The 13,274-nt window shown below is 41.8% G+C and overlaps 1 protein-coding gene across 2 annotated transcripts in view; it reads right to left on the bottom strand.

Annotated features, from left to right (window-relative positions):
* The window catches only part of Prlr (prolactin receptor), a 32,208-nt gene extending 20,589 nt beyond the window's left edge, over positions 1-11,619 (bottom strand). For both annotated transcript variants that reach the window (XM_051150962.1, XM_051150961.1), the window contains exons 1-7: positions 11,457-11,619; positions 8,203-8,335; positions 6,004-6,173; positions 3,070-3,239; positions 1,468-1,609; positions 1,024-1,123; positions 431-500 (exon numbers count right to left, since the gene is read on the bottom strand). In XM_051150962.1, coding sequence (XP_051006919.1) covers positions 431-500; positions 1,024-1,123; positions 1,468-1,609; positions 3,070-3,239; positions 6,004-6,173; positions 8,203-8,335; positions 11,457-11,523 — 852 coding nt within the window. In that variant the 5' untranslated portion in view covers positions 11,524-11,619. The remainder of the gene's footprint in view (positions 1-430; positions 501-1,023; positions 1,124-1,467; positions 1,610-3,069; positions 3,240-6,003; positions 6,174-8,202; positions 8,336-11,456) is intronic.
* Positions 11,620-13,274: the final 1,655 nt, after the last annotated feature.

The following is a 13,274-nucleotide window of genomic DNA, read 5'->3' as shown; positions in this document are numbered from 1 at the left end:
CTGGAATGGAGCTTGGGGACAATCAAAAATTCTGTCACAGTGGTTATTAAAGAACATTCAAGTGGAAGCTTGGACACCTGTGTAAGGGAGATAGTGGTAGTGAGTTAGCTAAAATATCAGCTCTCTTTCTACACTCGCTATTTGAACAGAATGGTCATCTCTGTCTTGAGGAGCAGCCCTAGGCAGTGCCTCACCATGAATTTGGATGTTTTTTAGCTTTCCCTTTTTGCCCTCTGACTTTTAGAATATGGTGACTAACACAGTCATCCCAAATGCTTCCTTTTGTTAGCATGCATGCTGACGAGGAGAGGCCACTAGAAAGGGATGATCAAGAGGGCCAGATTGGCTTGATGAGGATTGTGGGTGCACGTGTGAGCTTCCTTAGCACCAGGCAGTGTGTCATGCTACATTCTCTGCTTCTGGCACTTACCTCCAGCAGATGAGTATCAAATCCTTTTATTTTTGGCCCAGGAACTGGTGGAAAGATGCAGGTCATCATGCTATAAAATAATTTGTGAGAGTGGATAAATGACTCATCTTTTCACTGTATTAGTTGAAAGAGTTTTTTTTTTTTTCCCATTCTAATTCCCAAATAGCTGATGCATGGGCTGTAAGAGGTTGGATTCTGTCTCTGTGTGAAAGTAACAGTGAATGAAAAAGGCAATTGTGGTGACGCACACTATGCCTTATGCTGGTTAATCTTGGATGGTGATTTCAAGATACTGGATTATTTGTTCTGTTTGGTTCTCTTAGTGTTAGCTGCTTTTGCCAGATTTCCACAATTTCACCACTCTAAGTCCTGATTTGGTGGGAAGAGTTTTTAGATTCAAATCAGTACATTTTAATATTTAAAAAAAACACTCATAAAAGATTACTCTTTTTTGTATGAGCAAATGTACTGGGACTAATGGATAAATGTGGTGCTTAGGCTGCTTTCTGGTTTCCATCATCTTTGTATTAGTGCTTTTTGTCATTATCCCTGAGAGCCATGACTGACAGAAGGGCTGAGGGACAGTTGAGTACCTGTAGCCCTTCAGAGCCACTGCCCAGACCATAGCCAAACAGACGACAGCAGAGAGCACAGCCACAATGATCCACACAGTTGAGTCTTTCAGGGCGACGTCTAAAACACAAACAGCCAGAGAGCTTTGATCACATACAACATTATCATTAAGACCCAACCAGCCAACCAACATCACACACAGAATTCTTCAGCTCAAGACTTTCTTCTTTCTACTTATAGCTCTTGACGTGAAAAGCAATCCATCCGTAGTAGATAGGCATAAGACACACAGGGAGGTCAGTTTAAATGACCAGTGAGTGCTTGGACGACATTCTAAGCTTTACATTTCAAACTATTTTTTCTAGATAAGGCTCGAAACAGTTTCAATATTAATATCTATTAAATACAGTTTTATTGTTTATAATATTTATAAATATAGGCAAAAGTATAGCACAAACACTTACCATTGGGTATTTCAATGGAATTCTCTTGGCCCCATCTACTCCAGTATCCATGGTCTGGCTTGCAGCGAGTTTGGACAAAATACTTTTGTCCTGGATATAAGTCAAAAACCTTAAAGTGTGTTTGCTGCCCCGTAAAGTGGGTCTAAGGAGGAACAAGAAAAATCAGAAGTCACTTCTGACACTTGTTATGAAGAAAGAGACTTTCTGTCTAAACCATAAAGTATTGTGGAGTTAGGTAGACATGGCTTTACTTAGAGAATTCCCTATTTTCATCACTCTATATCTATTCTTTCCTTCTTCCTTTAAAAAAGTCACTCACAAAAATGTAAAAGGTGAAACAGGTAAATTTCTGTGAGTTTGAGGCCAGCCTGGTCTGTAGAGTGAGGCCCAGGGAAGCTAGTGTGACAGAGAGAAACCCTAAAAGCTAAACCAAACATACAAACAAGCAAATACAAAGTTTTCTATGTCTCTATTTCACAAAACAATTTTCACTTGCTTCCAACTTTACCTAATGAAATACATGATATTTTCTATCAAATCAACTCATAAATATAAGAATAATAAAGTTATTAGTTTATAAATCCAATGAAGCAATTGGTTCAAAAAATTGTTAGCTGGTATTAAAACTACTAGGTGGAAGAAATTCAAGTCTTCACGTGGGTTGAAGTAATAGTCCACAAACAAAGCATTGTTTAGCAACAAAGACAAGAGGTTTCTACTTCCCTAATCTAGGACTCAGATTTAGTATCATTTATACTACGTCAACTAGATAGTTCATGCTTCCTGATGATGATGAATGCAGTATGAAGGTCATACTAATTACTTGTAGAGTATGTTGAGCTGCATGTTATTAAAATTGACTCTAATTAAGTCTTTACATTGTAAGTCTGGCTGTAGAAAAAACAGGAGCAGGGATAACAGCTCAGTGATTACACAAAGAACTAATAAAAAGTGAATACTGTGTCATCTTGATGAACAAGCAGCCTCCTGGCCTCAGTACAACAAAACTGTTCTAGAGTACATTTTGGTTTGGACAAACCAGTTGTTAAAGATAATTTTGAGGAAAGGGAGATAGGGCATACTTAGAATAGCTACTATATGCTATTAAGAGATTTTAATTACCTTTTAAAAATGTGAGATCCTATTAATTTGACTACATTTGCAAATGTCCCCCTTTCAGAAGAGACATACTAAGATACTTAAGGGCACAATATCACAATGCCTGTAATTGTTGCATTATCTTTTCACACTGAAAGTGTTACAAAATACTTCTTTCAAAGCATAGTGACAATGGACATATTAAACTGAAATTCTCTTGCCCACAGCATCAGTATAGTTTGTGTTCTTCCAGAAGCGGTTGTCTTTGAGACATACTTAGGAAGGTAAACTGGGAGCCTAAGGGAGAATCTGTCCAGCACAAACAGCTGTCTTTGTGAGTGTTGTGAATACGAATGTCTTTCAATCTCAGCAGAGGGGAGATAATATTTCCATATCCAGGAGGACTGATGCCTGTGCATGGTGGGCAACCAATTAGAGAAACGATCTGTTCTGTTGTGAGAGGTTTATCCTTGCAGAAGGACATGATTCTTCTGTCTGACTCACCTCCCACTCATCTGCTTCTTCAGACTTTAATCGAATTTCGTACTCCAGTGTAAACCAACCAGTTTTTATATCAGTTATGTTGGGTGGGGACCATTTTATCCACAGATAGGTTTTTTTGTCTTTTAGCTCTTTCACTTCTAGGGTCAGGTTCCGAGGAGGCTCTGGCTCAACTGTAGATATAAAAGACATTTTAGTGTCCTTCACTGCTTGCACCTTCTTTCCTGATTTCTATCATGACTTGTGTTTTCTATCAGCCCAGTATCCCCACAGCATTATAAGTGCCTAAGGACATAGTAAATACCTTCTTCCACTTAATATGTGATCAATCATATTTGTACTGGATGATGGCGTTTGACTGCTAACAGTAATTTTTTTTGCTTTGGCTAGATTCTCCATTTTCCACCAGCTAGGTTTATATCCATGTTCGTATTCTTTTCCTGATGGCAATGGCCATGTGGTAATAACTTGGATGGAAGTTCCAACTGAAGTTGGCACAGGAGATTACTGGGAAATGGATTTGAAAGAATTTATGTCCCTTAACTGGGAGCAAGAAAGCATCTCCACGAAGAGAAACTGCATGTCTTTTTGTGCATCACCCATTCATATTTATGATTTTGCCAGTAACAAGTTTACAGATTATTGCCTTCAGTTCATCAACTAACTATATTCAATGATCAAAATATACATTGCTCCCTGTGGAAAAACAACATTCACTCTGCCAGATTAATATTAATGGTTAATATGGGCCAGCACTTGGACTTTTTGACAGTGTTTCTTGAGTAACCCTCAAACAGCTTCGTAGCTGATTCATTCATCCATCCATCCATCCATTCACCAAATGGTTACTAAATTCCCCCTAGCAAAAGCTTAGCATGTCTTGAATGCTTATCAAGGAGGAGTAGAGAGAAGGGAAGCTGTGCTTGGGATGTGCTGTATAGGAGAAGAATCTATTTTCTTAAATATTTCATTAAAAAATAAAGCAATACTCTAATAATGCATCATCATTCAATTCCCCTCCCTCAAATGTCATGAACCCATATTACTGTGCTCTTTCGGTAGAAAAAAATGAGGTGCAGAAGAGTGAAGGAACATACACAGCAAGAGTGTAACTTTAAACCCAGAGGGAGCTTTTATTTTGAAACAATTTAAATAGCCTTTCCTCATCCCTGTCCCTTCCCACCCCACCAAGGTGGGATCTAGACTCAGCTAGTGGGCAGGGAACTTGCTGAATGAATGAATGCCACAAATTAGGTGGCTTACTATGATTTTAAAGCAATGATTTTGTTTTATGTATTTTACTACAGTTAAAAGTAATCGAAGGAGGTCCTTGCGAAGCACTTACTCTCAGATTCCTCCAAGGATGGGCCATGAAACTGCTTTCCTAAGAGTGAAATAACTAGGCTGTTGCCTTGTCACACCTTCTCTTTCCTGTTGGTCAATAATATGTTCTTCAGTCACGAGTGAGTGGGCAGCTGAGGACAAAACATCTGTCTCAACTCCTTCTCCTCCAGGCTCTTGAAACATCATGGAAGATGGGGGAGAAAGAATGGAATAGCCAGAGGGATAAGGAATAGAGGTTGTGAATACTGTCTTTTGGACCTGACATGGCTATTGTACACATGGATTCACGGCTGCCATGGCTATCTGTAAAGGATCTGTACTAGATCAAATTAGTCATAACTTCTAATATGTAGGGGGAGGCGCTCTTGAGGCCCCACTCCTAGCTGAAGAGCTACTGGCAGTTGGAGGCTACAGGAGGGGGAAAATATCACTTTTCTTTGGGGGGTGGTTACTTGCAGTTTGCTAATGCCTCACCGCAAGATTCCATATGGGTGGCATTAATTTGGCTCACTGTGTTATTAAGAACAAACAAAAAAAATAAACAAACAAAAATGAAGACATGAAGTTTGGAGGGAGATGTGTGAATACTGTAAGGCCTGGGCCTGCTTTGCTTTATTGAATGATATTACTTAACTTAGGAAGACTTGAGTAATTTCAAACCGTATTAACTGCTTCATGAATTATTATCTAAGGCAGATAATAAAGCTCATTTTCCCGATTCTATCTATTCTCCCAGGAGTTTATTTATTGTCTGTGCTAAACCACAAAAGTCATTGCTGCTCTGCTTAATTGCCCTGCTGCATAATGCTGATCATGCAAAGCAAGGGACATCTCTCAGATTGATTAACTCATGACTGCCTTCTCCAAACACTGTGTAAGTCACCTTAACCTTCAGCCAGTTACTACTTCCTTCCTATTGCTGTTGTTGTTGCTGTTATTCTTATTCTTATTATAATATTTTGGGGATACTTAAACCCAGGGCTTTTAAAATGTATTCTAGGCAGCATTCTATCATTAAGGTATCCTTCCATCACCCCTTTGTTTAATAATATTTCAAATTAATAATGAAGTAGACATGATATTGTTGAGAGCTGAGGGTTAGTCAAAGCACTTGGAATTGTTCCTGTGGCTACAGAATCAGATCCTTTTAAAGACCTTCACTTCCAAGGAGAAGGAAAAGACAGAGAAGGAGCTGTTGAGGACGCTCAGTGGGAGTGTTTGCCTTCATGCCCAGCCATGGGTCCCATCACCACCACACCCTCCCCAAACAAGAAAAGACATTTGAGTTGACTGGTAACAAGGGCAAGACAGTTGCTGGCAGAGGACGGAGGGAGGTCCACAGAATACTCAGGCTGGGTCTAAGACAGGAAGATTAGAGTTGAGGGGAAAGATGAGAACTTACAGTCCCAAGGATGGGTTTTATTGTGAAGAATCAACACTGTTGGTGTGAAATGCTCCCTCAACAAAGACGCTGTGAGTGCTCTCACCTTTCTTCACTGGAATCCACCCATGAGCCAGGAAGCCTAGATGGAGTCTGACTTTTGATAACTACGTAACAGTAACAAATTCCCCGCCCACTTCCCTTTCCCTTACCTATGTAAGTCACATCCACATACAGTGGGTCTGAGGTACTGCTTCCCATTTGGTTGGTGGCATTTACTGTGATGACGTATATTTTCCATATGGACGTGTACTGCTTGCTAAAGAAGCAGGAGTTGGGGCCACTGGTTCTGTAGTCTGGACATTCATAGATGCTTCTCTCTCTGCAACGAGTTATACATTAAGAGTGAGTAAGAAAACAAGAGTCTAGCTTTTGTTCTTAATAGATTAGTATTACTGGATTTTGAGGATAAGGCATTCAAAGAACAAGAATGAAAGGAGAAAAAAAATGGGTTCCTGTGGCTCTGTGCTCTACCCATATCAGATGGGGTCGAGGGAAAGAAGTGTGTTAGACGAAATAGTAGGAATTAGTTTAGCACCTCAGTGCTCCACTGCTCACTGATCCTTCTTTCCTGCAGGTGTTTATACAAACCTTGCAGTTTGTCCTCCTGAGTGACCAGTGGCGAAGGCACACTCATGCCAAGGGTACCGCCACTGGGTAGCCTTAGGCAGTGGAGACCTTGCTTAACACATATTCACATTATGGGGTCATCCATAATGCAGTGCTGGTCACACAAACATGCTGGGGGTACATTTTATAAAAAGGATTCAGGTGGAGACACACTGATGCCAGTATACTTTAGATGGTGTCAAGTGAGCTACAGAATGAAGTAGCCCATTGGCTCATTAAATTGCCCACATGTTAACAACACCCACTCTAATCAGACCACACAGGCGATGCAGGCTGCTTCAATCGTGACTTCTTTAAGTATTTAGGCCATGCTTTTTTGGATCCCAGATGCGAGGACAGATTTGTGTACAAGCCATCCCTGGAAATTGCCATGGCTGTCTCTGTCAGTAACACATTAAAAAATATTTCTATGGCTCCTTTAGGATTTCTAGGAAGGGCTCATTTTGAATTTATGCCGTCATGGCAACTTTACATTTAGTTAGGCCCTCCAGGAGATCTCGAATTGTGTTGTGTTTTAAATAGTGGTTCTCTAAGTAGCCCAGGCTGGCTTTGAACTTGTGGTCTTCCTGCCTCAGCCTTCAGAATTCTGGGATTACAGATGTGTGCTCCCATGATTGGTTGAGATTGTATCTTTTAGATCAGCAATTTGCTAAAAAAATCCTCAAGGGTTTTGTCTTTAAAGGTTATTTATTTACTCAGCTATTAAAAACGAGGATTTCCTGAAATCTGTGGACAAATGGATTGAACTAGAAATGATCATAATGAGTGAGTTCACTCAGAAGCAGAAAGAGTCAAATGGTATATATTCACTTATATCTAGACAATAGCCCAAGGGGATGTCCCATGAAAGTCTTCCCTTACCAGGAAAGTGGGTTGTGGGGGGAGGATATCCTATTGGGACTTTAGGCGAGAGAAGCATGGGAGAACGGGGAAATGGAAGGATCCAGAGGGTCCTAGAAACCTACAAGAAGAGCATTATGATGGGTGGATCTGGGCCCAGGGGTCCTGCTCAAACTATGACACCAGCCAAGGACAATATGGACAGTAAGCTTTGAACTCCTACCCAGATCTAGATGATGGACAGGACATTCTCCACCATTGAGTGGAGAATGGGGACTGACTTTCATACGAACTCTGGTGCCCCATTTTTGACCACGTCCTCTTGATGGGGAGGCCTGGTAACACTCATAGGAAGGATAGCAGCCTACAAAGAAGAGACTTGATACCCTATGTGCATATATAGGGGGAAGAGGTCCCCCTCAGTCACAGTCATAGGGGAGGGGAGTAGTGGGAAAGCAGGAGGGAGGGAGGAGTGGGAGGATACAAGGGATGGGATAACAATTGAGATGTAATATGAATAAATTAATAAAATATTGAAAAATAAAAAACTCTGCAATTGGCTCATGCTTTATGGATGAGCAGCTAAGATTAGCCAACATTTAGGGAATGGTGACTTGGGCTGCAATCTCAGCTTGTGACAGAAAATTGGAAACTTGGTTAATATTATATCACTACTAGTCAATGTGCATTTGAAGGCTGTTCTCTAAAAACCTTTATAGAACAGGATGGGCAGAGACATTGGGTCCCTTTCCTGCTGGCACGAGCCTTGCTGATATAAAGCTGGGAAAGCAGGGGTTTCTAATGTAGAACCAATGTAATGTGGGCCAGGGGAGTGTGAGTGCTCTGGTGGGGTTTACTAGTAAAGAAAAATCGCGCTTTACCCTTCTTTGCTGTAAGTCAGTGTATAATTGGTAGGAAGTCCTCCGTCTGTCCCAGGCTTCCACCAGCATGTGAATGTTTCCTTGTCAGGGGAACGGCATTTGTGGACCTGAGGTTTTCCAGGTGGTGATTGTCCTATAACAAAACAAAACAAAAAGTCATCACCCATTAGAGTTCATGTGAGCTGTTAGCAACAGAGGCAGGTTATTGACCGCCTGGTCAGTGAGGAGGTCTCAGTGCCTTGTTCAGCAAGGCCATGGCATCAACAGCCAACTATATTCCTCTGTACTATTCCAGTGCCAGCAGGACACTTAGGGGATGGTCGGTGGTGGTGTATGTTTGTATTGTGAGATGGAGTCATCAGCAACTTTGGCAGAGACCAGTGACGACAATTTCAGTGAAGACTGAGTCTGAGGGGTGAGGGATTGATGTATGTGGAGACTGTGTAGCCCCTCTTCCCACAGAGTCTACAGAGTCTAGTAAGCACTAGGGTTAGCATCTGAGGCGTTGTCTTCCCCAGTGCCAAATGGCCTGTGTGCATGCTGTCGTCAGTGTATCGCTTTCTCCTCTCTGCTCAAGCATCTGTACTTTTCTGGCACCCCTGCAGCACCAGCTCCATCCCTGTCTTTATTGCATCACTTATGGCCCCTGATCTGGGTGTCCCTGGGTGGTGGCGCTCCTTCCTCCTTTGTCTTCTCCCTTTCTTGCTTTCTCCTCTTCCTTGACTCTGTGCAGCCTTGTCCTATTGATCTTGTTTTTCAAAATACATTTTTTATTAATTCGTTAAAACATCTACATAGGCAAACAACGTATTTTGAACATATTCACTCCCCACCTCTCTTCCTAACTCTCCCCAGATCTATCTTTAGCCCTCCTCCCCACCCCACAGTCCAGCTGCCAGCCATCAACACTGCATCAGGTAGCCACAGGGACTTAGGAGCCCGTCCCTTCTCTGTGTTGGGCTGTTGTTTGGCTTGACCTTGTGCAGGTCACCTGCAAGCAACCTCAGCTACTGTGCAATTATGATCACAGTGGTCCTGCCATGCATCCAAAAGACACTTTCATTCCAGTCTTTCTTGGCCTCTGGATCTCACAGTCATTCCACCTTCTCTCCTTGAATGGCCCCTGAGCCTTGTAGGTGTGGGTGCAAAGCAGATGTCCTAGCTAGGGCTGAGCACTCTACAGACTAGGTCCTCCTGATTCTTCTTTTTGCTGGTTTCTGAGTCCTGGTGTTTTGTCTCCTCTTGTATTTACACTCATCCCCTTCCTTTGATTCCTTTTACAAGTGTGTGACCCAAAACTTCCTTGTATTCCCATGGATCTTTACCAAGCAGGTGGTATGTTAAGAGGTAGGATGGGGTAGGTCCACTCTGAGAGTGAGGAGCTACCATGATTAGGTAAGAGCTGTCCCCACTGTCAGGCTACAAGGAGGAAGCCCTGCAAGAGGCGCTGCGGCCAAGGGGCTGGAAATTTCACTTGCTTAATCTCCAGAGTTCTTGGCAAGCTGATCTCTAAACCTCTTGCTTGGCTGTTATGTTGAAGAGAACCGAAGAACCTTGGAATTTTGTCATGATGCTGTTGCCTTGGGGAACCAACCATAACTGACTGTATATCTCACTTTCCTGTTTTTTCCCTGCTTGACGAACCAATGCTAAATTCAAGAGTAGAGACTTTTTACTTTCAGTTGGTGGTATCAACTCAGGGGTCTTCTATGTCTCTTCCCACATTTATTTAATCTTTCATGCAGGCTTTCAGAGTAAAACTTTAGCTGATCACCCATCCAGGCAGAGCAGGTCACCCAGGGAGATCATGGCAAAAGGACCATGGATTGGAAGGTGTCTGTATGGAATCTATTCAGGAAGAATTTAATGGATAGTCTAGTATGGTGCACCAGATGGGGCTATGGAATGAAGGTTGGCCGGCCAGTGTTGGCAGAGTGTGGCAGTAGCTCACAGAACTGCTGAAAAGGATCTGTGCAGGCATGGTGTGGATCCACCAATGTTTGGAGTATTGTTAATTCTCCAAGGAAGATTTTGTCAGCGAATGCTGTTGGGAGCCATTGCAAAAATATAAGATTTTTTTTGTTTAGTTCTGTCGTAGATGAAGAGAAACATGTGATGTAGAGAGAAATATTAATTATAAAAACCTGCAAACTAGCAGGGCATGGTGGTATGTGTCTTTAATCCTATCACTCAGAGTCACAGCTAACTGGATCTCTAAGTTTGAGAACAGTCTGGTCTCCAGAGAGCATTCTAGGACAGCCAGGGCCATACAGAGAAACCCTGTCTTGAAAAACTAAACCACCCAACAACTTTCAAGGGGAAAGGATAAGGTTGTAAAATTACTACTAGCCCAATATTATTTTCATGCCCCCTGAGGAAACAAACTTTATGGACTATCTCAGTGAACAGACACACAAGGGATATTATACAAGTCTCCATCAGAAGTAAGTACACACATGCATACCACTCATATAAAACATACCCAGAGAGAAGTACATGCAAAGGGACAATGATGGCAGCACACACACAGACACACACACACACACACACACACACACACACACACACGGTAGACACACACCTAAATAGAGATTACTCACTCATGTCCACATACACACAAACACATACTCACACAGAACCATTTACAGTCCTGTACTATAAGCATCTGGTATGCACATGGGTACATTCAGAAGTATACATCCCTGGAAGGACATAGAAGTAGAAGGGGAAGCCTTTGTTGACAATCACACACCCTGGAATTTAGCTATGGCTTCTGTTCGTCTTTATAGCACACATATTGGAAGCAGTTACACTTGCTCTCCACCTTGTAACGACAATCCCATATCTTACTTTATGGTTTTCTAAAAGCATCTTCACATATATTATTTCATCTGAAGTTTGTGAAATATCACTGCTCTCCCTTGGAGAAATTAAAAACACGGAGAGACATACATGCACATGGTTCAAATCACACAGCTAGTAACTGTTAAGACTCCGGATGGCAGCTCAGGTCCTGCCATTCTCCAGGGCCCTCTCAGTTCACTCTCAAAATGGGGATGGAAGAGAGAGAGAGAGAGAGAGAGAGAGAGAATATAGGGACAAGATTTTGCATTAATTTTAATCCAGAAACGTGGCAAATAATTTAGTAGCAGCACATGACACGAACGTTTTCCTTTCTCACAACTGCATTGCAACAGCCTCCCCACCCCTTGATAAACAGTCCAGGCAAGGAGAGCAAGAAGAGTGTCCCTTACCATTCAGAAGGCTGATGTGGAGGAAAAGTAGGATGAGAGCAAGTGCAGATGGCATGTTTTCCTTCATGTTGGCCCCCTCTTCTTGCTACAGGCAATATATCAGAGGCTCCCTGGAAGAGAAAACCCCAGGTCACATTTGTTAAATTGTAGCCAGTCAGGTGCACCACTTTATTCTCGATGCTTGCAACTGATTCTTGCTCCTTGCTTAATGTGAGCGACAAAACAGCGGGAAGGGAATGTAGGAAAATGCAACATGGGATGGCTTGGCTGAAAGCACTGATTCACACATGCTAGCAACGATTTCACCACAAGAGGTCGCCAGACAACAAACGTAGACAGTTGCAGGGCAGCCCAAGGCTGTTGGCTTTTTATTTGTTTTGATTTTTTTTTTTTTTTTTTGGCTTTTGCGCTCACCAAAGTTGTTCTATTTCCATGCCACTATTTAGCCATCTAATAGCCCATCATCCATTTATAGACTAGATTATGTTCCCGCAAAAGACTCATTCAAAGAGGGCCCTGGGTCCAATATTCAGTGCATAAGCCAGCTCAACTTATTGATACTGCCAGACTGAGAGTGGGAGGGTCAGGGTGGAGGATCCTGTCTAAGGTCAGGCTGAGAAGGTCCTGGAAGTCTCCAGAGATATAGGCATGGGTATGAAGCAAACTTCATAATGAATGTTAGTGACCCTCCATGTGGCTTCTTTCTCCTGTCTGCAAATCCCCATAGCAAGAGACAATTAACTCCAGGAACAATTCAAATCTCTTGGGTGCAGAGTATTAAGTCAATTTTGAACCTTAGGGACTTGAGAGTTTTGAGCAATATATTAATATTATTATTTTTACTCTTGGAACACTTTTCAAAGCCTCTCATATTCTTATTAGTCTTATTAGACTTCAAACATTGCCCCCAAACCAATAGATTTGATAAACTATGTGTAAATTTTCAGAAACACATGGCTTTTATTTCCCTTCAAACTTCATTTTTAAATCAAGGGAAGAATCTCGAGGAGGCGGAGTTGTCTATCTTAGGCCACGTGAAGAACTGAGGATGAGTCCCCGAAGGGCCAGAATTTGTCCATTCCTCCTGATCAGAGAAGGAACTCTATTTGCCAAAGAAATCTCACCTTTTGAAATTGTATTACACCTGCCACTGCAGCTTGTGGAATCACTCAGATATATTTTAATGACCCTGGGAACTTGGGACACATAGGAACTATCAAGCGATGCCCTTGTGTTGAAGATTGCGGCTCAGAACTGGATCCTAACCCAGCAAAGCACTAGGGACCTTTCCTTTGCTTTGCCTGGTTTCCTTGCAAATACTCATCTAGGTGGCACATTCTCAACATAACCTGCTTCCTTTAATGTCTCAGGGCCACGTTCTTTAAACCAAGTGGTCAGCAGCTTCTCCTGGGTTTTAAATAATGCACTTCTTTTTTTGGCATATACATTTATATTACTACACATAAATAAAAAAAATTACATACAGCAAGAAGAACCATGAATCATTCAGGGATTATATGAATGTTACATTCATGGTGTTTTGGCTAATTGTATTTGGCAACCTTGTAGAAAACATCTTTCCTATCTTGGTGAGTCTAAAATTTTGAATGAGAATCAGTATCTATCATATCTCATCTCTGTCAGCTTAAAACGTCTATCTAGACCTAAAAACATCTTAACCCCTAAACAGCTAAGGTTAATTGTAAGATTAAACTACCTGGTCTTCAACCTCATGAGAGACTTGAGAAGGAATGAAACTTAATTACTTGAGTGAACTAGAAGTGCAGGTTAGCAGCTTCTAAAATGAGAACATGGCAG

This window comes from Acomys russatus, chromosome 9 (genome assembly GCF_903995435.1).
Source record: "Acomys russatus chromosome 9, mAcoRus1.1, whole genome shotgun sequence".
In the NCBI taxonomy this organism is placed as follows: Eukaryota; Metazoa; Chordata; class Mammalia; order Rodentia; family Muridae; genus Acomys; species Acomys russatus.
This window is presented reverse-complemented; position numbering and strand designations above follow the sequence as displayed.